Genomic DNA, 24,896 nt, shown 5'->3' with positions numbered 1-24,896 from the left:
TGAGGCTTTGTTCTAGGGTGGACTCAGCATTTCTCAAGAACCTACTATGTGCACATCCAGTTCTTGTTGAGGTGAAGCCCTTTGCCGATTCTGGCGAGACAATGTGCTGAAGACACAGCTCCTTCCCGCATCTCAAAGGGACCTCCCACACCTCTATGTGACCTCAGCCTGCTGTGCCCACCCACCCCGCTGACCCCGCGAGCGTGCTTGGGCTTGGAAAGGCACGTCTGTGGATGTGAGACGGAGCCATAGCATTCGGTGACTAGGGGCAAACCAGGTAAGAGACCACATTTGGTCCCATCCTGGCTTGGGGACGCGAGGGAGGGAGTCCAGCCTGGGCTGTCAAGCTGCCCGCCCCTTCCCCCCTCCCCCAGAGAGCTCTGATGTTGCCCGCGGTGGTAGAAGAGGGTGTGTGGGTGTCAAGGACTCACAGACCAGGCTCTGCTGTAAACTGGAAATGGATGAGGGTTCCACACTCTGCTTCTGAGAAGGGTGAATTAGGAGCTGGAGTGGGGGGCGGTAGGTAAGGGGAGAAAGAGGAAAAAGAGATGCGGGTGAGGGGTTACCGAGCCAGGACCGACCTTGCTTGAAAGGAAAGGAGACGTGGCAGGCAGGGAAGTCGGAAAGATGAGGCAAGGGCGGGAGGGGCTTCTCAGCAGTCGGGGCCCTTTCGTTGGAGTCTGGGGCCCTTTCTGCAGGAAAGGGGGGTTGTCCTCGCTTGATTTTCGGCTGGTCTTCCCGAAGCTTTGCTCTGGGGGCAGCAGCCGCTGGCGAGCGTGGGGGTGTTCCTTGGCTCGCAGTTTTCTCCAGTAGGTGCTGGAGAGGAGAAAGGGACGAGGGATGTAGAAGGGTGACGGCCAGGACGAGGGTGAGATTAGATTTGTGGGGGGCGGGGGGGTAGCAGCTGGAGGACTGGGGCTCCAGGGTCGGGTCACCATGGGATACGGGCTTAGGCGCTGGAGACGAAGAGAAAAATCCAAGAAGCCGGCAAAGAAAACCACCCGTCTCCACCACCCTTGGCACCGTACCCCTCCCCCCAGGCCCCACCACTCCCCGCACCGCCTCCCCCGGCCGCCTCGTGCTGCCCCCTGCGTTGGGACGACCGACCCACGGTTCTGATTGGTCGGAGACCGGGAGGGGGAGCCGAGGGCCGGATTGGCTGGCGGGGCCAACGCAGGGCGGGGCGGCTGATTGGCGGAGCTGGCCGAGGGGCGCGCCGCTGATTGGCTGGGGACGAGGAAGCAGGAAGGAGGGCGGCGGAGGCTCCGCTCTCGGGGAGTTTGTGGGGGAACCGCGAGCGGCGTAGCGGATCCCGGAGCCCGGCCCCCGCCGCCCGCCCGTCCGGCTGCCTGCCCCGCCCGTCCGGCCCCCGCCGTCCGCCCGCCCCGGCCAGGCGCGCCCGCCCCCCCGACGGCCCCGCCCGGCCGCGGCCCCCGCTCCGCCCGCCCGGCCCCGGCCCCCAGGAGGAGGCGCTGACGCAGCAGCGTGGAGCCCGGGAATTGAGCGCCCCCGGGGGGTTCCAGCCGCCGGATTCCAGCCCGGCCGGGGCCTGCGGGCGCCCTGAGCCGCGCCGTCCGCACCGCCGTCAGGGTGAGCTAGGGGCCGCGGTCGACGAGGGGGGAAGGGGCGAGCGGGCGGGAGCGAGCGAGCGACGGAGGCAGACGAGTGAAGGGGAGAGGACCGGCCGCCCGTCAGCGCGCCCCACCGAGCGCGCCGCGCCGCCGCCCCCGTCAGCCCGGGAAGGGACGGACGGACGGACGACGCGAAGCAGGTGCGGCCGCCCGCTTGCTCGCGCCGCCTCCCTCCCCCGGGTCCAGCGCCACGGTCCCGCCATCGGGGAGCGCGGCGCGCCTCGAGGTGACAGCCCCCGGGGGCCGCCCGCTTCGCAGGCCGGGGGCGGGGTGGGTGGCGGCCGCAGGGTGGCAGCTCGGCCGGGCGGCGGCGGCGCGGGCGTCCCGGGCCGCGGAGGGCGGGAGGACGCGGGTCGTTTCTTCGCCGCCGTGGAGCCGGCTCGGCTCTGAGTGCGCGGGCGGTGAGGCCCCCGCTGCCCCCCCCTCCACCGCGCCCCCTCCCCCCATCGCGGTCCCCGAGGCAAGGGGCCGCGGCCGGGGGCGGCGCCGCGGGATCGCCCGCACTGGGTGGGGGGCGCCCTCCCGCGCTGGGAGCTGACCGGTTATTGCTGGATGGGGGCAGGGGATGGGGGCCGCGCCGGGGCGGGGGGTTGTGTAGACCCGACCCGATCGGACTGGGAGGAAGGGAGGCGCCGAAGACGGAAGGGAACCGGTTCGAGAGGCAAGCGAGTGTGGGCCGCGGGAGGCCCGGCGGGGACCCGTGCGGAGCGGCGGCCGAGTCCGAGGTGGGGCGGGGGGATCGAAGTTGTCAGACCGCCTCCAAGTGACAGCGAGACCCAGTGCTCGCGGCCGGGCCTGGCCCTGCCCTGCCTGCCTCACCGCCTCTCCTCCGGGGCCGGGGGCCGGGTCAGGTCGGGCCCGAGGGGCCCGCTCGGCGGCGAAGCGCCGGACAAAGGCGGCGCCGGAGCGGGCGCAGGTGGTGGCGTCGGGGAGGGAGCGGGTCCGAGCCACCCACCCCGAGGGGCGGGCGACAAGGCCGGACTCTGCCCCGGGGATTGCGGGGGACGGGGCGACCGCCGGGAGGAGCTGCGGCATGGCTCACCGCTGCAGCCGCCGATCGTCTCGCTGCTCTTAGAAGAGTAGGGTTGACCCAGCCAGGGCATAGGGGCAGAGGTGGGGGATTTGCACACGGTGGGCCTGGCCGTTGGCTACCCGGCTACTGGACTCACCCAGGCGACTGTCCGGTGAGCAGCTCCAGAACCTGCCAGGAAAGAGGGGTTTTAGCAAGCAGAGCCTGCCCACAAGCAGAGGTTTAATCCCACCTGGGACATCTCCTAGTCACCCATTGTCAACAGTCTTAAGAGAGCAGAAGACCAATTGGATTGGTCTGTAGGAGATACCTCCCAAATGTTCTCCAGCAATCCGTGGACAACTGCCTTCACTTTTCTTTAGGGAAAGAAGGTACCCACATAGAAAAATGAGAAGCTGAGTTTACAAATCCGGGCAGGAATTTAATGATTAAATTAAAAAGGTTTCTAGTCCGTTCCTTTCTGTCACCTGAGAGACTCTTCTCCCACTCTCTCCACCCCCATGTCTTCCACAAAAAAGGAGAAAAGGGCCCCAGAGAGATCATGTGTCCTAGAGGGACACCACTGTCCTTGGCCAACTAGAGGACATTTGGGAACCAGTGACTTAACCTTTGAGTGCCTCTAACCCCATTGGTCACCAGCTCTAAGCTGGATGCTGTTTTACCATTTGTAAAAACCCATTCAGAGCTCCAGTGCCTCCACATGGGACCCCATACTTAACGGAAGAGTTGAGACCACAAAAACAGGGAGTCTTGGGCTGTTTAGAATGTAGATTTTTGCTAAGAGTCTGGGTTCGAGTCCCACCTAAGGTAGGTGTTGGTTACAGGCTGCTCCCAGCTGTGGTTGGCTGTGATCCCACCTTGGGAAAACCGCCTGTCACTCTTGCTTAGTCTGAGCATGGAGTTAATTCATGGTCACCCTCCATCCCCTTCCCCAGGTAGGTCTGGACCCCAGCCTGGGTGGAGTCAACGCTTGTGGGAAAGGGAGGTATTACCTCATGCAAGAGACTAAAGTTTGTTCTGAGAGAATTTAATTGTATGTCTAAGATCCAGAGAATGATGAAGCATCTCAAGGCCTTCTTGCCTTCTGTGGGGCTGCCCAGTACATATGTGATTTCTTTTGGTGGCAGTCAGAAGGGAGTGATCTGGTCCGGCCACCAGAACATAAAGGGAAATTGCCTTTAAAAACAACATTTCTCTCTTTGACAGGCTCTTACTTAGCAGGAGACTCATGTCAGTCACATCAAGCGTTTAGGAGGGTTTGCTCTGGAGAGTTTAGCCAGTGAAGAGTTTCTCTTTTTTATATCTCCCTCCCTTTGCGTCCTTTCTGTGCTGTGCTGTCCCCATGTCAGGCCTGTGTCATGGTCTCTGTTTCCCTCCTGTTTCCTCTGACCCTTCTGATCCATAGCTGCTAGGTCATTCTTCCTAAAGCACTCCTTCCTCCGTGTCACTCCCTTACCCACAAAGTTGCAGTGACCCCTCCTTTCCTGCAGCCTCATCCTAGACAGTGTCTCTTAAGGCTCTCCCCTAGCCGTGCCATGCACATTTATCTCCCTGCATCTTTGCTCCTGCTCATTTCCCCAGTTGTCCCCAGTTAGGAGCTCCTTGCCTTCTCCTCCTGTCTGAACACTACTCATCCTTCGTCTTGCTGTCATTCAGGCCGCTCCAGGCCAGCATTGCTTGCCTCTGAGATTGTGACCCTGGATTTTACAACATGGTGTCTTCTTCAGTGGTTTTGTTGGTTGAAAGTTTCTTAAGGACAAGGGCAGTATGAGTGTTAAACCTTTGTGTGTGTGTGTGTGTGTGAGAGTGAGAGTATTCCAGGATTTCTGGTACAGTGCTGTATACGTCATATTCATTGAATGAATAAATGCAGTTGACTGCTTAGCTGAGTGGGAACAGAGGGGAAACCTTGTCTTCTGTTTCCCCAGAAATGCTAGTATGGAGTCCTTGCTGTTTCTGACCTTTTCTGTCAAAGGCATATAGATAGGATGTGTTTGGGATGCTTTAGCATGCGGGGGGTGGGGTGGAGCAAATGAAATTTACCTGTCATTTCTGATATTCCAGCTGGTGAAGAGTCTGTCCTGTCGATTGCTCACATGACAGCATATAGACATGAATTGGAAAAGGGCTGTAATCCTGTTTTCCTCCTACCTTACCAGGCCATTCTCTCTACCCAGCTTTGCTGCTCTTATGCAATTTTCCTTGTTGTCCATGCTAAATGAATCCATATGTTTTATCTCTTCTCAATCCGGGGTGTCAAGAGGGGGGGAGAAAACATGGCTCTCAGAACAGAAGAAAGATTCCTGGGTCTGGCCTGTGTATGGGGCTTTGGAGACTGGTGTTGGAGGAGGTGTTTGTAAGGGGCATCGCTAACATGGGAGGCACAATCAGCCCCACACTGGACCCATCAGAAAGGAAAGCTTATGATCCCAGCTCTCTTGGAACTTTTGTTTTTGTTTACCATCAACCCTGGACCAACCTGGGGGAAATGGGAAAGAGGATTGGTGACTGGTTTGAGTCTAGACAGTGAAAAAATAAATTGATCCCCTTTCCCCCAAACCTCCCTTTTGTGCCCCAGTTTGATGATTAATGGACCAACATTTCCCTTCCAAGCGGGAAAGCCACCCCTCACAGTTGCCATGGCAATGCAGACCGCTCCCCCGTCAATTAAAAAAAAAAATCCCTACTACTTCTCTCCTTGCTTTTCTGGTAGCAGGAGGCAGGCTACCTCAGAATGTATCTTCTGGCCTCTCTCCTCAGCTGCCTGCACTGTTTTTGCTGTGTGTCCTAGAACACAGTCCATCCTGCCTTTCTGAGGGTCTCCTGAGTTTCTTTCACTCTAAGCAAACTGTGGCACTCTTGGATTTAGCAGCCCCTGGAACACTTTTACAAAGAAGCAGAGAAAATTCCCGTTTTTTAAAATTCATTTGCAGTGCAGATTAAAAACCAGAAAGAGCCTTATATTTGGGTTAAAAAAAAAAATCCCTGTCACACCTTCTGTGGTATGTAGAGGTGTAAGTTGGGGAGCATTTTGACATCCATAAAGGAAGTTTCAGTCAACCTGAAAGGGATTCAGCTCCCAACATAGCATACTTCACATTGGCGTTCTGCAGGGATTTTCAACTTACTTATTTTCATTCCTCCCCACCTCTCTGTCCCAGCATTCAGGAGGACTTGTGTGTTTTCATTTTATCTGTTCTTACTCCTCTTGACCTTGCTCTGGCAACATCTGGCCTCAGCACCCTGTCGCAAGGTGAGTCATTAAAGAGAGCAAAAAATCTTAAGGGGAAAAAGTCTCTGGAGTTGAGAAGTAGCCTATGTTGATCTAAGGCTGCCAGCTGAAGCTGCCAGGTTTATGGAGCGTTATATGAACAGCCCCAACATTAAAGGGCCTCCTTTTTATGAATGGGTTGTGAAGAATGTAAATAAAGCAGCATCTCTCAATGGCGAAGCATTTTACATAAGCAGTGCTACCCCAGCCCAAGTATTTATGGGAATTTGCTAGCACAGTCTGGCAAGACTCACTTCCTTTGTGAACATGCTATTGTGCAGGGGACTTTGGAGGGACAAGGAGAGTGTGCTTCGATATGGAGGGCAGGGCAGCTCCAGCACTCCTCTTCAGGTCTCCAGCATTGATGTGATGGGCCAGCTCATGGCTGAAAGTGCCTGTTAACCCTGAAAAGGTGGATGACACAGCATGGAGCCAGGAGCTTGGGCTCCTGACGCATGGGGTCCTGAGATTCTGCAACTTCTCACCCTTCGGGCTGCTCGGACTTTCCTGGAACAGGGGCAGGGAGGTCCTGGATGGTGAAATCCTGCCTGGTTTTATGGGAGGCACCTAACTGGAATAAAATGGACTGGTTTGAATTTCAGCTCCTTTATGTTTCCCCTGTCCACCTCCTGGTACTGCCGCTAATGAGCAGTAAACTGGCTAATAGGGAGGAGGAGGAAAAGCAGCAGCAGCCGTGAGCAGGCTGCCTGCTCAGGAGCAGACAAGTGTCCCTGGCTCCACTGAGCTGGCTTTGCAGAGCTGCTGAGGACCAGCCTGGCCCTAAGGCTCCAGTGGGGCATTGGTGCCCTGCCCTAGGGGACTTGGTCTAGAAGCTGGGGACCTGAGGACTGTGAGTTTAGTGAGCAGGCCTCAGGACAAAGTCATGTCCAGGACTTTGTGTTATGTCCTGGGAAGGATTTTCATCCAGATTCCATTTTTCCCAGTGGGAAACACCTGTAAAGATGGTTGGTTATTAACCTGACTCAGCATCCCCCACTCAAAAAATAACAATAAAAACATTGCCCTTGATATCCTCTGTAGGCCCTGACCCACTAGAAATAAAAGAATGGGTTTTTCTTTCAGCCTCTTTGAGATCTGAATAGAAACTTAACTTCCAAGGCACCATAACCAGGTTACCTGAATGTAAAACTGGCAAGTGACTCGTCTTAGTTAACAGGATCAATGCCAGGCAGAAACTTGAGGTTTACATCTTTTTTCTCACGTCAGTTTCTTTTCCAGTTTGTGGGGGGGCAGGGTGCCTTGACCCCCCTGTCCTCGGTGAAGGAGATGGGACCTAGTGTGTTTTTGCCTTTCGTGACCCCAGGGTCTCACCTGGAGTAGTGCTGACTCGTCCTGCTTCCCTCTCCCTCTAGTGCCTGTTGGTCCCCACTGTCCTTAGGTGCAACCCATTTCCTGCTTGCAGAGAGGGTGGCCCATACTTAAACCCTTCTCAACTGTAGCTACCTGTCTAAAATGTTTGGAGAAAATTCAGTTTGTTGATCACATTCTCAATTTGGCAGGTGGTTTAGACGTGAATTATTAGTTTTAAGAGGATCTTTGTAGATATCGTGGGAAAGCTATTAGGCTGTTTGGTGCCAGGATATCCTGACATGTATGCCAGCGTGGAAGATGGAGTCACGTTTCAGCAGGTCCTCAATGGTGAGGGGTGTCCCCTGCTGTGTGCCTGGAGGGGTTCACACAGTTTGGACAGAGTATAGAAAATAATTGTAAAATTGATGAAATGACTATAAGCAGCGATCTTCAGAGAAAATTGGAAGGACTTGGATTTATTTGGCCTGAAGAGGTGGCCAAGAGATTAAGTAGTATGTCTTCAGATATTAAGATGACTGGACTGTGATGACCAAATTTCAGTCTTAATTGTAGTTCGTGTTGGAGGAAGATTTCATCTAAGATATGTGGTTAGATGGAGGGCCGGGGGTGGGGGGTTGTCTCTAGACTCCTTTCCTGGATTTACTGTAAAATCAAGACCACAGAGCCCCCCACCTAGACTCCATCATGCCCAGGCCGGGCCAGAAGCAAATCTATTCCTAGAGCAGTAATAGCCCTTACCCATTTCTAGGATACAGAGTGGGTTTGTTTCAGAAGTGCATGTAAGAGTTTATTGAAAACTTTGAGCAGACTTTTCTCTCTAGAAACAGTTTATAAAATTATGTTTATGTTCCTTGGCCACACAGATTCCATTTAATTGGAGTGCATCTTCAGTTCCTTTGTGGTGAAAAATCAGGAAAAAGTAATAATGTGTTAATGCCAATAATTAAAACAACACAGAAAAACAAAATTGAACATGCAAGTTGATCTTTAATGTTGGTCGGTGACTCAGCAGCTGTCCTGTGTTGCAGTGCGGGGCGTGGGCTTTGGGACTGACTCCAGCTGCCCCACCCCTACCCTCGATAGCACAGGAGTGTGGGCAAGTTCTTTTACCTCTCTGTACCTTGGTTTTCTCCTTGTTAGGGTGAGATGATAACAGCCACTTCGTAGGGTAGTGGTACAGATGAATGAGGATGACTGACGAACGTGCTTAGGGTGGTGCTGGACACATAGTGGGTGCTTGACAAGCATCAGCCATCCTGCTAGATTAGAAGCTTCTGCAGTAAGTCAAGAATTCCCCACCCTGCACATTTAGGGAATTTAGGGACTGATAACACTAACTCTGGTTCTTTGCTCCTGAGTTCACCTTAAGATCTTGACATTCTTGGTCTTGATACAAGTGTACCTTACTGCCCTTGCTCACTTTCAGTGGTTTGGGGTAAGAAGTGGAATGAGAGAAATATTTTCCTGAGATAGCTGGGCAGGTTGGGAGAGAGGAGAAAGAAGATGATAGTGGAAGACAGTTGTCCTCAACTAGCTCTATTGAACTGCGGATTACATTGAAGGGGCACAGTGGACTCCCGGGGATGTAGGAGAGTTTGGGGTTAGAGTTTCTTGTTTTGGGCTCCCAGCGGTACTGTCAGTCTGGGTAGGAATGTTATATGGGAAGGAGCCAGTGGACAGCGAGCTCTTTGTTTGTTCAGCAAGCTCTCATTAAGCCCCGTGGATGAGACTGAGCATTAAGGAAGGCAGGGCCCACCGGTCCCCATAGAGCTTGCATCCTAATGGGGGTGGCACTAAACAGTTAATTAGTTACATGTGAGACATTCAGGTAGGGTGCCTGTAACTCTAGAAAGGGCTGCCTTTGGTTCTGTTCATGCTGGCGGAGTATTGGGAAGCCCTGGTCTTGGGTCTTGTTCCTCATGGCTGGCTCATTCAGGAGGTTAGTGCTTTGCTGGAGAGGCTGAGGGCAGAGCTCCCACCTTGGCCTGGCTGACCAGTTTTCTGTTCAGGACAAGAGATAGTACCTCCAGTATTGGCAAGCCATCTTAGAAATCGAAGTTGTTGGTTCCTGACATGTCCTGGTGGTTAAACCAGCTCATACCCTTTGCCACTCCTGTGCAGGTGCCTGGAGCAGGGTGGTGAGCTCTTGTATTTTTTGAAGAATGGTACATCAAATTATACAAGGCTTTCTCCTGGTTTGCCTGTTGCTGAGCCTTAGGGTTCCCTGTCCCTACTCCTCCTGCTTTGTTTCTTCTATGTTTTAATTGCCTGGAGCAAATGGGTTCCGCTCTAGGAAGAGTTGCTTCTGGCCCAGCATGGGCATGGTGGAGTCTGGGGGCGGGGGGGTCTGCGGGAGCTTTAGCCCGGAGCTCCCTTGGCCCCCAAGCCTGGAGTAATCCTATATGGCGCCAATGGCAGTGAGTCTGGGAAAAGTTGCATATGTTTCTTGGCCTTTCCAACTGTTTATGAAGCACATTTCTCAGAGTGCTGCCCATTCCCCACTGGGCTTGGTACACCTGGCACGGAGTAGGCCCTCAGTAAGAGGCTGAATTGAGGTGCTGGCTCAGATGTGCCCTCTGGGAAGCTGCCTTGGAGCCTGAGCTCTCTCCATCAAGCTCCAAGCACTCCATCACAGCCCTTGCCGCACTGTCTTCCTACCAGCCCAGGCTCCGATTTCTTAGTGTTTTATTTTGCTTTATTCCCCCCCAGCACTTAGCCTATAATACTTGACATGTCGCGGATAAAAATGAGCTTGTGTTGAGCACCTGCTGTTTCCTAGGCACTCTGCTAGGCACTTGACACACATTCTTATTTTACTTGATCCTCGTAACAACCCTGCTGTGTAGATAAAGAAACCAAGTCTTGGAGAAGTTCATGCCCATAAACCAAGCCCGCTTGGGATTAGGAGCAACGCAAAGTGCCTTCCAGCCCCACGTGGGTCTCACCTCCACTGTGTTGAACTGTGGTGAGAGGCCAGCAAATGTTGGCTGAATGAGCAAAGGTCACAAGAGGTGCCATGTGCTTGGGGGTGAGCAGCGGGTGCTCTGGCCTAGCTGGACCGATACTTGCAGATGGAGGTCCACCTCGTGCACACAGGAGCTGGGCACTGGAAAGAAGCTAGGGGAAGGCAGGTCGTCTGCAGTAGGGACGTGTGCCTTTAAAGAAAGCCTCTAAAGGCTAGTTTTGTATTGTATGGGATTACCTTCTAGTTTGTCAGGTTAGAGTTTCTCAGAGCAGAGCACTGTAGTATGACTAAAATACAGTGCTCTCGATCCACTGTCCTAGCTCAGGGCGCTGTGTATGTATCTGTATTGACTTCTAGATCCAAGGGGTAACTCTTGTCTCTCCCACTCAGCCCCCTACCTGTAGGAAGGGCCTTGCCCTAAAACTAAGGCCTGGCTGTCTCCAGTGAGAAGGTGGAGATTCCACCAGCTCTACTGTTACTATATTCCTGTACTTAACTGCAATTCTAATATAAATGGGGGGACTGGAATGGTTCACTTTATAGTCTGAGTTAAAACTGCTCATCCTTCCCGAAGAGATTTGTGTTCTTTTATGGATAACAAGAAGTATGATATCTGGCTTTGTATACTGAGCCAGAAGTAAGTGGAGGTTCTGGACACTCAGGAGTAGTTCTGGTCCTGAGTGGACGCTCCTGCTGAGGTGGACAGGAGTAGCCGAAGGTGGGGCCCGACTGGCGGGTTGTCTTCCCTGCATGGCTGTGAAGTGTGAGGAGCAGGTGGTCAGACAGGCCAGAGATAGGCTTGGTGCCTCAGGGAGGGGGCGGGCGGGCCCAGCTCCTCAGATGGCCACCAGACCCGAGGGCAGTCTATAAAACGAGCTGCATCCAGACGGGTCAGGCCAGTTCCCTTTGGTTGGGTGCCGTGCTCCCTGCCCAGGTATTTGTAGGATCCCAGCCTGATTGCAGAGTGAATTGAGTACCCAGAGCAACTGAGGTGGAATGGGCACTGGGCAGGCCCTCTCTCCTCAGGGGCAGCACCCTGGAGCTTGAGCTCTGAGCTGCCAGAGCCAAGGCTTCTGCTTTCTCTGGGTGCCTGCGCTGAAGCAGCAGTCAGATGGCAGCAGCAGGCAGAATGCATGCCCTCTGACCCCATCCCCTGGGCCTTTAGCATCTGAGGATCTCGTCTTTCTTGTTCCTTGGAGGCGTGGAGCTGTTGTTCAGGGTCTGTGGGATATAGTTTCTGCCCTCTCTCTGTGTTGTAAACTGAGCCCCCCAATTCACCCCGCACTGGGTCCCGCACAGGAAAAAGGTAGTGTCGCCATCTTTCTTGGGGTGGACACTCAGGTGTTTTCAGTGGACCAGTAACAGAGCAGGGTTCAGATATCTGCTGGGTTTTCAGATTTCTCACAGCCCCAGCAGCTCTGGGCTCCTGATGTGGGGATCTCCCAGGCCAAGGGCAGGCTTCCTCTTCTATTTGTGGGTCTGAAAGCGGGGGATCCCCAGGATGTTGGCCCACCCGTTTCCTACTCTGCTAGGCTCCTGCATCGTGACTGGTGTCATTTTTGCCACCACTCTTAAGTAAATTTTGTGCTGAGGTATCTGTTTGAGATGGGGAACCCAAAGTTCAGCCAAGTTAAGTAAGTTGCTCATGGAGGCAGACCTGGCATTTAAATCCAGGTCTGCCTGACTCGAAGCTTTGGTTCTTTTCCATTTTACCAGCTCTAAGGGATTCAAGAGATACCAGCAGCATCTTTATCCTAGGCTTTATCATACAAATTTCAGTGGCTTCACCTCTCTGTTTCTCTATTAAGTAACAGCAACTAAATTTAAAAACCGGAGCTTGCCTTTCTGCTCAAGCTGCTTTTCTTCAAGAAGCTCAATGAACGTGAAAAAAGTATTCTTTTTTTGAGAGGTGGGGGATTATTCCAAGAGTGACTGCAGAGGAAGGCAGTGCTTAACTCAGTGCTAACTGTGTGGTTTGAGGTGTAATTGGAGGGAGGTGGCTAGCTTGGTCAGGGCCCTTCCTGACCCTCACCCACGGGACCGCTTGGTCTGCTCTTACCTAAGGCCCCCCCCCAAGTATTCCCTGCCATTAAAAATAAACCAGAAAGCCTGAAAAGCAAATTTTAAAGTGCAATAGGTAAGAGAGATTTCAGGAAGAGCAATGGGGCAGAGCCCTGGGTTCTGAGCCCCTAAAGATCAGGGCGTGGGGGAGGTTGCAGCCTAGAGCTGGGTAAGCTAGGTAGAGTTGTGGCCAAGGCTGAGGACCTCTTTCTTCCCCAGGGCACCCTGTGCTTGCAGGAGTGATCTGGGCTTGACCTGTTCATCCAAGCCCCCACCCTCGTCCTCATTTCCCCTTTGGTGCCCATAGCCCACCTCCTCTAGGCCTCTGACCTGCCTGTGCACACTGTACCTTGGGTATACTCCACCTGCACTCGTGGGTGGTGGAGGCTGGGTATAAGGTGTTGCTGCAGCTTGAGGGCAAAAGACAAAGCCTCCTTCCCTTTCTGTTTCTGTGTCAATGACTGCTCCCACCCCTGGGCAGGCTTGTGATTTTGGATTCAGTCTCTGTTTTTCTGGGTGTTTGGCTCAAAAGACCACCAGCCAGCCACTCTGCTTCATGGCAGCTGTCATACTGGTTTTCTTCAGTGAGAGCTTGCTTGACATGGTCTAGGGGAGCAGTAGGATGCCTTGGGGTGTCCCCACTAGGAACCTTCTCCCAAGGGGGCCTGGACTACTTGTGCCTGGTAGGACAGGGCTTCCAGGAGAGGAGGAGGGTAGTGCTGAGAGAGCCCAAGCACCCTTGTCTCTTGGCAGTGGTAGAAAGTTCCTGGTTGAGCTAGTGTGTAAGTGGGAGGGACAGGACAGTGGAAGGATTGGCAGAGCTGGAATGGGAACCAAGCCTACTGCTTTCCTGGGACCTTTTCCCCCTGTTGGGCTGGGTCACCCCTGCAGGTTAGAGGGGCCCTGGCAGGCTGGGCGCCCCCTCCACTCCACACCAACCCAGGGAAAAGCTGTTGCCACCGTCCTCACACGTCCATCTGGCTTCAAAGCATGACTGACACTCGGTCTCCTCAGACTGGAGTACAGTGAGGGTGAGGCAGGCAGCAGAGACCCCAGCCTCTCCTCAGGAGGATGAGTGACATTGCTGCCTTAGGCACCACATGAAAGCTAGGAGTTGTTTTGCTGGTGACAGGATTTGGCAGATTCAAGGGAGGCTAGAGGAGGCTCTTACGCTTGATTTGGAAATGTGACTTGTACCCTGTGATTTAGAGGCTTCAGGGTATCTTCAGCCCCGGGGACAGTTGGTGTCCCTGAGGAACTGGGTGGCTGAATGGGAGGTGAAAGAGTGAGATACTCGTCAGGAACAAATTCCTAGGTTCTGGGGACAGGCTTCTGAATGTGGCAGGTTCCCCTCCCAACCTTTCCCTTCTTGGGTCCTTTTTCATGTTGACAGGGAAAGACTGAGTGGGGCCAAGTGTCCCAGAAGCCCTGAGCCATCCATTGGTGTAGCCAGTCCACCAGCAAACTGGGATGGGGGGCAGCAAGGGCAGACCAAGTCACCCTTCAGTGAAGAACCCTTCACTGGTCAGGCTTGAAAACACCTCCCTGTGTTCCCTTTCTTTTCCCATCTGCCCCTTCCTTACTCTGCACTTGGTATCTGTATCCTTAAAGGCCACAAGCGCAGGTGACCTCAGCCTTGGCCCCCAGCCATACCCAGGCTTGAGTCCTCTGGTAACTTGCGGCCTGTTGAGGGGCTTTGGCCCCTGCTCAGTTGTGTGGTCTGTTCACTGTCCTCTAGGCCTGGGGCTGGGAGAGGGCTGGGCCCAGGCTTTCCTAGGAAATACAGGTGGACTTCTTGTTGCTGCTCCTCCACCTCCAGCACAGGGGTGCCCTGTGTTTGGAGAAAGGGCCAGAGGGTCCTAAGCAGCTGGGGTGCTTTTGAGGGTGAGAGGTGGCATTGCTGATAAACCTGCTGAGCAAACAGGGTCGGGTGGTCACCCTGATTAAAAGCAAGAAGGAGTCTTAGGGAGCCTAGCAGATGCCTGGGATTTTTCAGAAATGCTCCAGTCTGTGCTTCAGGAATGAATGGATTTGCTTTCTGTGACTCTCTGTCCTGCCTGGGGCCTGGTCTCTGGGTAGTGGCAGGTCCCCACACGTGGCCAGAGCAATGCCTGGCATGCCGCCTCCCTTTTCCAGTTTTCCAAGTCTTTCTCAGGGCCGAGGGACACCCACGCTGCCCTCAGCCTGGTTTTTGGAGCGCTGTTTCTCAACTAGTGCAGCATGTCTCAGGAAAGAAGGTACCAAGTGTCCCCAGCCACTGGCCCAAGGCCACAGGAGCTACAGGAAGGGCTCTGGATTCCCTGAGAGCTTTCATGCTTGGGACTTTCAGGGTTAAATCCTGGCCCAGCAGGAACTGCTCCCAGCTCCTCTGGTGGAGTGAGTGTGAATAACAATAGCAGTGGGGAAATAAAGCTGAAAAGCCTCAGCTTGCTGGGTGGGAGGGGTCGCAGAGTGCCGAGGAGGGCAGAGCCTTGTCTGGCACCTTACTTGGCAGCACCTTGCTTTGGTTGAGGCGTAGGTAGGGAGAGAACAGCTTAGTGGTCTCCAACCACCGTCTCCTTGCCCTCCACCTCAGTTCTTCATTGCTGGGGCCATAACAGCTTCCCGCACACAGCTTGTTCTGGCCTTTTTCGTTTAGGAGGGGGCCCAGGCTGCCCCAGGTATGTTGAGGGTGGAGAGTGTCTGCCAAGCAAAGTTAGGGGATGACGCCTGGTAATGGGCATTTTCTGTCTGAGACTCTGGGTTTCCTGCGACTCTCCCCATCCTGCCCCACTGCCTGGCATCTTGCCTACCTGGAGGGAGTCCTGAGAAAGAGGGCAGGACTAACAAGACAGCCTGGGTGTGTCCCTTGAGTTAGTTCTCTTTGGTACTTTCTTTTCTCAGCTCTTAGTGGCCGGTGGGGGTTTAAAGCTGTACCGCAGGTCTAGAGTGTGGTCCCTGGGTTTCCTACCCAGGAGTGCTGGCCGCGGCCTTACCAACTTCCCTTCCCACTGGCACTGTTTTGAACTAAGCTGGGTCTGGCTCCAGGGGCTGGCTGAGACTTCCCCTACAGGTTTCTCAAAGCTGGGCCTTCACACCTTAGGGGGCTTTCCAACAATACCCAGGTTATGGCTGTCTTACTGCTTGTGCTGGGCAAGTACGTCCTCACAGGCTAGACTTTGCCTCCTCTACAGCCCAGCAGACAGGCTCCTCATCTCAGCTCCTGGCTGTCCATCTCCTTTTCCTCCAGGGACCAATCTCAGAAGCCCCAAGAAGGGGGAGGGGAGTGGCAGTGTTTTTGAAGGAATAAATGGGCTTTTACCACCCAAACCCCCATCCTGGCTTGGTGTCTTCAGAGTCTTCTCCTGTCCTGCACTGAATATGTAGTGGGAGAAGAACGGGTGGAGACAACCGAGAGCTTGGCCCCAGCTTCTCTCGTCTTCCACCCTGAGGTCTGCATTGCTCTGTAGGCTCTCCAGGGGCATAGTTCAGAGGAGAGTGGGACAGCCATTCTTGCACAGCTGCTGGTAGCCTGACCCCACTGGACCATTGCACTCTGGAAGAGGGGTCCTAGGAAAATCCAGGCTGGAGATGGGGTGAGGGTAGGCCAGAGTTACTGCAGCAGGGGGTAGAGGGGTGATGGATGGGCTGCAGTTGGGGAGAAAGCAGGCAGGGCAAGCTAGGGTGGGCTCCTCTCATTGCCTGTCTTCTGTTCTGCAGATCAGAGGTACTCCATGACACACACTCGGAGGAAGTCTCTTCCCATGCTGAGTTCGGGCCCCACGGGCCGCCAGGAGCCCTTGCAGATGGAAGGCAGCAGTGTGGAGCAGGGGGCAGAGGTTGTGGAGCCAGGCACACCTGAGAGCCCAGGGCACTTCACAGGGCGCCGTAAGAACTACCCACTGCGTAAGCGCCCGTTAGTTCCTGAGAAGCCCAAGGCCTGCAAAGTGTTGCTGACCCGCCTGGAGAATGTGGCTGGTCCACGGAGTGCAGATGAGGCTGATGAGCTGCCCCCTGACCTGCCCAAGCCCCCTAGCCCAGCCCCATCCAGTGAGGACACTGGCCTCCCCCAGCCCCGCAAGCGGCGCCTGGCCTCCCTCAATGCTGAGGCCCTCAATAACTTGCTGCTGGAGCGGGAAGACACCAGCAGCCTGGTGGGCACCCGCCGCAGCCGAGGGGGAGACTCCCACCGCAGCCGGGACCGTGACCGGGCCACTGGAGGCTGGGCTTCCTCCAAGAAGCGGCCCCGGCTGGGGGACCTTGGAGGAGGAAGTCGGGACCTGTCCCCAGAGTCAGCACCGGATGAAGGTGCCCGCCGAGATGGTGATCCAGCCCCCAAGAGACTGGCCAGCCTGAATGCAGCTGCTTTTCTAAAGCTGAGCCAGGAGCGGGAGCTACCCCTTCGGCCGCCTCGGGCCCACCCAGAAGCAGATGGGCACTCCACTGAGCCACCAGCACCAAAGGCCGCAAGGCCAAAGTGGGCCAAGGTCAATGGCAAGAACTATCCCAGGGCCCGGCAGGGGGCTGGCTCTGGGGATGCTGCAGGCCCAGCCGGCTGGCAGGGGCGCCCCGAGGAGCCATGGCCACCTGCTACCCCTCGTGGGCCATCCAACCAGCCACCTTACCAGCCCCTCAGCAAGGCTCTGGAGAGACCCATGGGGATACGCCCCCACCTGCCCCTGCTGATGGGTGGGCAGGCAGCCCTGAAGCCAGAGCCTGGGCGCCCAGGCGAGGAATCACCTGCCCCCAAGCAGGAACTGCACCAGCCCTCTTTCCCTGCGCCCCAGCTGTCCCCCTTACCAATGCCTGGCAACCCCGCTGACTACAGTGGCCTGTGTGGTCGGCCTGAGCTCACTGCGCTAGGCAACTTCTACCTGTATTGCAGCCAAGACGGGCTGCAATGTGGGGGCTACTCCCCCTGCCCCATGCTCCCTGAGGGCAAGCTGTCCCCTGTGGCTGCACCTAATGAGGGGCTCCTTTTGGCCCCAAGCTCAGTGCCTGTGGGCACCCCATTCCAGCACCCTCCATGGGGTTCTCGCTATTGCTCCAATGAGGACAGTGGAGTGAATGGCTACAGCATCTGTGAAATGTTGCCCCCGTCTCTTACCCACATTGGCACTACCTGTGGCGGCTGCCCCTACAAAATGCCTTTTGCAGCAGGTATGCCTTCCTGGGGGTGGGATGTACCAGGGAGTCTCTGAGACACGGTATCCCAGGAGGGTAGGCCATGGATCAGAGTGGGATTCTTGGGGTCTAGCTCTACTGCATGGGAGGGTTTTGGGAAGGGATGATTCCCCTAGTTTTATGCCCCAGCCTAGGAAATCCCAGGAAGGAGGCCCACCTTTAGCTCTTAGCAGCACTGCTCCATCCCCACTGTCTTTGGAGGTTTATTGGCCTGGCGGTTAGATAGCACTGTAGTGGTGGAGTGGGCGGTAGGGGGGAGGTCTCTCCTCTTTTCCCATTGGGATGCCCATTCTTAGACTCTGAGTAGCAAGTTAAGATACTGAAATTAGGGCATTTGTTCCCATGTCCCTTCTGCCTTCCTCGAGGAAAACTAGAATTCCTTACTTTCCAGGAGCCCAGACCATCTGCATACCAACCAAGTTCAACGTTCATGGGAGGGGTGGTAGGTACCAGGCCCAGTAGGTGGTGCTAGCTGCAATAGGATAGCTTTGTCCTGGCCATATAGGCCTTAGGAGAGAAGTAATGCCCAGACTTAATATCACCTTGACAGGTACAGACAGGGTGGGCACACTCCAAGAACACACAGTCTGCAATCAGGGCCCGTGGCTTTGGTGTCTGCCTTCTTGGCAAGACCCAGACACCTGAGAGTCTTGTACTGCAACTGTTGAGACACCCCCAGGTGATCTTTTTTTCCCCAAAGTAGCAGGAGTGTCCTCACATGCCTCTCCAGGCTCCCTTCCTGGCTCCTAGGTGGAAATGAGATGACCAGAGCCATCCTGGCCAGCAGGTCTGCCCTGTTGCTGGTGAAGTGAGGGGCCCAGCCCTCCCAGGGCTCTCCCCTCCCCTCCACACCCCTTCTTAAAGGGGTCTGTAAAACAACTTTATAGACCAGTTGACTCTGGCCAGACTGGTTGTTTCAGGTTCTGGTGTGAGTTGGAGCTCTAAGAAATGAGAACAGGCTTCTTCTAGGGCTTTTCCTTCTCTTGTGTACTTCTCTAAGTCTGGACACCTAACCTGTGGAACCCAAGACCCTTAGCCCCTTGCCCTGGGACACCAGTAATCACCATGTGCCAGGCACCTCTTTTGAGTTCTTTATATATGGGAGGCCATATGGCATGTAATTGAGCACAGACTCTAGAGCCAGACTTTCTGGGGTGGAGTGTTCTCCCCATTTCCTTAGCCATGTGACCATGGGACAAGCCAATAACTGCTCTGTGTCTCAGTTTCCTTACTTGTAAGGTAGGGTTAATGGTACCTACCTCACAAGGTTATAAAGATGAGATGAGTTAATACATTGATAGAAACAACGCCTAGAACACACTAAAATGTTATTCGCAACTACTGCTTATATTGCAAGGCACCAAGAGGTGAAGTGACTTGCCTGAGGTCACACAGCTGGTGGCAGGTCTGGGACTCATATCCTGGGCTGACTCCATATCCCCTGCTCCCGAGCACAGTGGAAGCATCCAGAAGGAAGATTAAGTCAGAGCTAGAGATGGTGTTCCCTTTCCCTCCCCTTACAGGAGATGGATGTGTATGGGCCAATCTCCAAGATCATGAAAAACCCTTGGCCTGACAATCCACCTTTTGAAAGGCCTCTGACCCTACCTGCCACCCTTAATGGGTTCACTCTGAAATTAAGACAGAAGTAGGCTCTGAAAGCAGAGGGGCCTGGGCAGGGAGGGGGGCAGTCACTGCTTGTCCTCACCTGCCCTGGCCCCTCTCTCTTTTTCCCAGAAGGCTGCAGGTCCCTGGGCCAGCTGGAATTTCCTCTCCCAGAAGCTGGCCACCCTGCCTCGCCTGCCCACCCTCTCCTGGGATGCCCTGTGCCTAGCGTGCCACCTGCAGCAGAGCCCGTCCCCCATCTTCAGACCCCCACCTCGGAGCCCCAGACAGTAGCTCGCGCATGCCCTCAGAGCGCCAAGCCTCCTAGCGGCTCCAAGTCAGGTCTGCGCACGGGCTCCAGCTGTAGGCACACTGTGCGGAGCAAGGCTGCCCGCAGGCCCAGTCACCCCAAGCAACCGCGTGTCCAGCGCCCACGCCCGCGCCGACGCCGCCGACGCCGCACTAACGGCTGGGTGCCTGTTGGGGCTGCCTGTGAGAAGGCCGTCTATGTCTTGGTGAGTGCCAGCTCTCAGCTGATGGGGAGAAGGGAGGGTGGTGGTAGTAACATATGACCTGAAGTGAGATGGGTCCCAGGAACCCCTGGCTCTAGCCACTCTGAGAAGTGACAAGGCGCTCCAGCTCACTTGTACTCCAGGAACTGATCATGCTGGTCCAGCCTGGCCCCCCAGCCCCTACTGATCCTGTGCCCTGCACCTTGGGGAGGTCAGGGAATGCATAGGCAGTCATGGCTAATGGCTGCCATCTCTGTCACGGACTCTCAGGGAAACCATCTGAAGTGTCTTCACCTCTCATTCCTGCTCTTGCTGCCCCTTCTATCCTGGATTATACAATGTATAATCGGAGGCTTTTGGTTAAGCATGTATAGGAGAAATTGGGGTAGGCAGAGAAAATCAGTGACACCAGAATATCTGGGATGATAAAAAGAATGTCATCTGAAATTTATTGAGCACTTCTTAGTTGCCAGAACTCAGCTAAGCACTTACATGCATTATCCACGTTCATCCTCACCACTGCCCTGTAAGTTACGTGCCCTGTGTTCCTGTAACTGACCCTATTTCACTGACGAGGTGACTGAGGCTTAGCAGTAGATTAAGTAATTTGCTCAAGGCTATGCCACTTACAGTGGTGGTTTAAGAGTCAAACCCAGAGGGTCCCTTTAGGAAGTTCGAGGACCTACGCAGTGCTGGGGTGTTGGAGCGAGAGAGCTGGCTGTTGGGAGTGTGATGGGCAGAGTGCAGCCTCAAAAGTTTCAGGCCACTTCTTACTCTGTTCCCGTTTGTCATCCTTTCTCCAACCATGGAAATTCCCTGTCCTGCCTCTGAAAGCCAGGCTCAGGGAGGAGGAACCAGAGTGCAAACCACTTTTGCAGTCTCCCATCCTCAGTGTATTGACTACCCTGAGGAAAGCAGAGAAAGGATGTCACCCCTCCCCGCTCTGAGCGCAGCCGCACAAGCTTTGTGTATCATTGGTTTGTTGCTCAGGATGAACCGGAACCAGCCATTCGAAAGAGCTACCAGGCGGTGGAGCGGCATGGAGAGACCATTCGAGTCCGGGATACTGTCCTCCTCAAGTCAGGCCCTCGAAAGACATCCACACCTTATGTGGCTAAGATCTCTGCCCTCTGGGAGAACCCCGAATCAGGTACCCCCTGCCTAGAGTCTGACCTGGCACTAGTCTCCCGCATTCTTGGCAGAGTCTGCCTTCCACTAAGCAGACTTGTAGACGGCCTTGTGGCTTGGGTTGGATCAGCTCATTAACCTTTCCAGCCATCAGGGCCTGGGTACCTGTCACTCTGCCTCACCTTTCAGTGCGTTTTCCTCCTTCCTCTGTACCTAACAGCATTTCAGGCCACTGAATTGCCAGGCTTGGCCTGAGGCAGGGGACATGGATGGCTGGAGCCTGTAAGATTGGCTCAGGCACTGAAGTTGGATGAGCCTCCAGGCTGGCCACCTGCCCACCTATCTAAGTAACTCTGGGGTTGCCAGCTCAGGCCATGATTGCTTCTCTTCCCCCTAGGAGAGCTGATGATGAGCCTCTTGTGGTATTACAGACCAGAGCACTTACAGGGCGGCCGCAGTCCCAGCATGCACGAGGTGAGTCCCCCGGCAGATGGGGGGAGAGGTTGGGCACTGAGAACATGCTATGCGGAGGCAGTTGAGTAGTCAGGTCCCTGGATTTGTCACATTAGACACCAGAAAACCTGCGAAGGGGCCTGGTTTTAGCTTCTCTTCCCAAAACTGCCCCAATTCATGTTTCAAAGGAATAGTAACCTCTGTCTTGGAGAGGGCAGGGGCAGAAAGGGAGCCCCCAAGGGCAGGGGGTGCCAGAAAGGGAGCCCCCAAGGGCAGGGGGTGCCAGAAAGGGAGCAAGTAGATGTGTCTTCCTGGTGACAGGAAAGGGGTGATGGAGCTGCACCCCTTTACTGTCTGCAGCATGAGAGGGAGGGGAGAGAAGACTTCCTAACACCCCTCTGCACCTACAAAGAGGTGTGCTGGGAGAGGTGACACCATCTGGATGTGCTTGCTCCACCCCCAGGCTAGGTTCCCGTTCCCTTTTTTCCCTTTGCTGGGAATTTTCATCTAAATGGGAGAAGGGAGGATGCTCACCAGTTTCCCCTCCTCCCCTGGGCTGGGGTGGGTGAGGAGGTTAATGACAGTCAGGGGATGGAGCAGGCACCTGGCTACACCTGGGTAGACAGGACCTAGGAGAAACACCTTGGGGTGCTAGCTGCGGAAGGTTCCTGGCTTTCTGGACACTAGCTGGAGTTATCTCAGGTCATGAATCCCAGCAGAGGGGTTAATGTCTGCCTCGCTCCTGGAGTTAGGTGCTTCCCACCCTGGTAGCCATCCTTCTCCTCTCTTCCCTTGAGCCTTTGCAGAATGAAGTCTTTGCATCGAGACATCAGGACCAGAACAGTGTGGCCTGCATTGAAGAGAAGTGCTACGTGCTGACCTTTGCCGAGTACTGCAGGTGGGTGGTGCCCTGTACCCTTGGCTCACCTCTCCCCTCAGACTCCCCAGGGCTGTTCGGAGGCTGCCTGTGATCCCCAAAGATCTCACTTGCTGGGCCTGACCTCCCAGAACTGTCTTCCCACAGCCTGCTTCTGTCATCTGATTTTTACAGGAAAAAAGAAAAATTGTTCCCCTTCTGAGGCAGAGTGATCAGAGTGATTGGGACAGAGTTGGGGGGATTGGTGGGGTGGGGGCAGAGGTTTACAATACCACTCTCAGAGAAGATCAAGGAGAGTTGGCAGGTGGTTGGGAGGGAAGCTCTAGTAGGGTTGGTTCCCCAGCGACAGAGAAGATGGACTGGTGGTTGGCAGAGAGGGCATAGGCCCCAGGGATGAGGGCAGCACTAGCCCTGTGGTGAGGATGTGGGCAGGGTGGGGAAGGAATTGATCTTCCTGCAAAGATGGCTATGGTAGGGACAGTGAATGTCACTGTGTTCCTGCAGATTTTGTGCCATGGCCAAGCGCCGAGGTGAGGGCCTCCCCAGCCGAAAGACAGCACTGGTGCCCCCCTCTGTGGACTACTCCACCCCACCACACCGCACAGTGCCCGAAGACACGGACCCTGAGCTGGTGTTTCTTTGCCGCCATGTCTATGACTTCCGCCATGGCCGCATCCTCAAGAACCCCCAGTAGCCTCCTCAGGCCCACTCTGGGGCCACCCACGGGCAAGTGGGGCTCAGGGCAGGGGGCACTGCTTGAAGCACAGCACTTGGTTAAGGGGCCACAGGAGCCTGAGGTTACTGGCCTGTGGTTCTCTTGGGGGAGGGGTGGGTGGGCAGGGGCCCCTATGGGTTTAGGCCCCATGGGAGGGAAGGGGAGGCCAGGGTTTAAGAAAAGCATCAGAGTCCTCAGCTTGGTCCAGGGTACCTCTCTGTGGTCCCCTGGGCAGAGGCTCCTGAAGAAGCAGTCTTCCCAGATGCTGGGCCAAGCGTGAGGGGCGTGGGCTCTGGGGGTTTTCCAGGGAGGTCCTTTAGGAACCAGGCCCAACAGGCCCTTCTTTACCCTCCTCTGGGCCCTTCAAAGGGGAGTGGGAGCCAGCTTTACCTCACCCACTGTGACCCGCTGCTTCCCCATCAGCCTGGGACCAGGCTCTCCTAGATTCTAGCACAGCTCTGAGCTTATTCCCTTGAGGCATAGGGAGCCAGAGTCTGGCTCACAGAGCATTGACTGCCTCTTCCTGGACTTGGGGCCTTTCCCTGGCATTCTTTCCTTTGCCCTTGCAGTAGCCCCTGGTGCTGGGACAAGTTACCCAGCCCCCATAGTCATAGGTGTGGCCCACTTATGGGAGTCAGCTTCCTGTCCACCTCCTGGTTATGGCCACCCAGCAGGTCTGGCTTCCCAGAAGTTCACTGATCAGCCGAGGTTTTGTCATGTCTGGGAGAGCAGAAGGGAGCTGGGAGGGGGTGGGGGGCAGGGGGCAAGGAAAATTGCTACCTGATTTACTGAAGACTTTTTCTCTTGCCTTACACTTGGAGGTTCTGGGAAACCTCTTGCAGAACTTCACACAAGACTCTTCAAGCCACACCCACCTGAAATCAAACCAAAGGAGTGCTGTGGCTCCCCTTGCCCTGCCACCCCTTAGCCTAGTCTTTTGTAGATTGCACTAATTTACATCCCAGCGAGAATCAACACTGTATCAGTCCACAGACCTGCTGAGCTGCAGCCACTCACTCTAGGAGCTAAGGACCTGCATTTTCAGTTTGTTCCTGTTCCCCAGGGGCCCTGTTCTCACCTCATGTTGCTCCCCAGAGTAGATTAGGAGGCTCAGCCCCCTGCTGTCCTTGTCAGAACTAGGCCCTGGCCCTGGGGCATTCTGTGTGAAGGCTGGAGCAGCCTGGTTCTTTCCTATTTGTACCAAAGAGGAGCCTGGTGGGGAGAGGGAGAGGGGCCCAGCTTCTCGTGAGCACCTCCACAGGGCACAGCCCTGGGAACAGGAGCCAAGGAGGGCAGCACTGGGTTCTCCTCCCCTAGGGAGGGGCAGACACAGACCCTGAAGGCTGAGGAGGGGGCACTGGGTAAGGACAGTTGGGCAGGAGCTGGAGAGGGAGGTGGAGGCGAATCCTGAGGGCACTCCCAACAACCCCCGCCCCCCGCCCTGTGTTGTTCCTGAGAAGATGGCTGCTCCTGATTGGTCATTGGGCTTGGAAGAGGCCTAGGCGCTTTAGAGGTGAATTTACATGTGGGAAGCCCAGTCCCAAACCTGAAGGGCAGGAACTTGGATCCCCTTGTATCAAATAAGCTGTTTGGAGGAAGGCATCAGTCCGGGAGGGCAGGGCAGTAAGAGGTTGGCGGAGTAGCTGTGGGGCCATGAGGGCTCCAGAGAGCCAGTCTGAGAGCCTTCTCTTTGCTGGGGTGCTGGGCCCTTGCTGCCAAGGATGCCCAGCCTTACCCAGCAGGAGCAGGCCCCTCCTCCCAGAAGGCAGGGTCTGCTGCCCAGAATTAAAATGCTTTTGAAATCTCTTAGATGTGGAAATATTTTTTCGAACCTGAAAATGCAGCTGGTAGAATTTCAATGGAAGCATAATTCATGTAAAATATATTTTAGTTGATATTTTGTAAAATGCACTTTTTGTGTGTGTCTACTCTGGTTTCTCAGATCTGTATTTCAGTGTTTACAAGGGAGGGAGGACCTTCCCTCACCTCCCTTTTGACAGAGATTAGAAGTACTTCTTTAAGAAAAATAAATTTGAGAAATTGTATTGATTTAGAAAAGGATCATTTCCTGTGTGTCCTGTCATCCTTTTTATATGTGGGTGCAGAAGGGCTCATTACTCTGTTTTGGGGGCTCCCTCCTAACCCTTGCAGTG

The 24,896-nt window shown here is 54.9% G+C and overlaps 1 protein-coding gene across 5 annotated transcripts; it reads left to right on the top strand.

Moving 5' to 3' along the window:
* The first annotated feature begins 1,417 nt into the window (after nt 1-1,417).
* BAHD1 (bromo adjacent homology domain containing 1) lies at nt 1,418-24,804 on the top strand. Of its 5 annotated transcripts, none has more exons than XM_072962671.1 (7): nt 1,418-1,590; nt 15,990-17,429; nt 19,194-19,573; nt 20,561-20,720; nt 21,096-21,172; nt 21,949-22,049; nt 22,533-24,804. In XM_072962671.1, the coding sequence occupies exons 2-7, from the start codon at nt 16,004-16,006 to the stop codon at nt 22,720-22,722; spliced, it is 2,334 nt and encodes a 777-aa protein (XP_072818772.1). In that variant the 5' UTR covers nt 1,418-1,590; nt 15,990-16,003; the 3' UTR covers nt 22,723-24,804. The 5 variants fall into 5 exon arrangements, with proteins under 5 accessions (XP_072818772.1, XP_072818768.1, XP_072818773.1 ...); XM_072962667.1 differs by having other exon boundaries at nt 1,419-1,590; nt 19,191-19,573; XM_072962672.1 differs by having other exon boundaries at nt 1,420-1,590; nt 19,191-19,573; nt 21,958-22,049.
* Nucleotides 24,805-24,896: the final 92 nt, after the last annotated feature.

The sequence above is a fragment of the Vicugna pacos genome, chromosome 6, assembly GCF_048564905.1.
Source record: "Vicugna pacos chromosome 6, VicPac4, whole genome shotgun sequence".
Taxonomy (NCBI): Eukaryota; Metazoa; Chordata; class Mammalia; order Artiodactyla; family Camelidae; genus Vicugna; species Vicugna pacos.
The sequence above is the reverse complement of the archived record's forward strand: the minus strand, read 5'-3'. Positions and strand labels throughout refer to the sequence as shown.

Excerpts from the sequence above, each read along its gene's own strand:
- BAHD1 (XM_072962667.1), top strand. The coding sequence starts at position 16,004 with ATGACACACACTCGGAGGAAGTCTCTTCCCATGCTGAGTTCGGGCCCC. Across the intron at positions 20,721-21,095 it reads CTGGGAGAACCCCGAATCAG|GAGAGCTGATGATGAGCCTC; the intron begins GTACCCCCTGCC and ends TCTTCCCCCTAG. Across the intron at positions 22,050-22,532 it reads ACCTTTGCCGAGTACTGCAG|ATTTTGTGCCATGGCCAAGC; the intron begins GTGGGTGGTGCC and ends GTGTTCCTGCAG.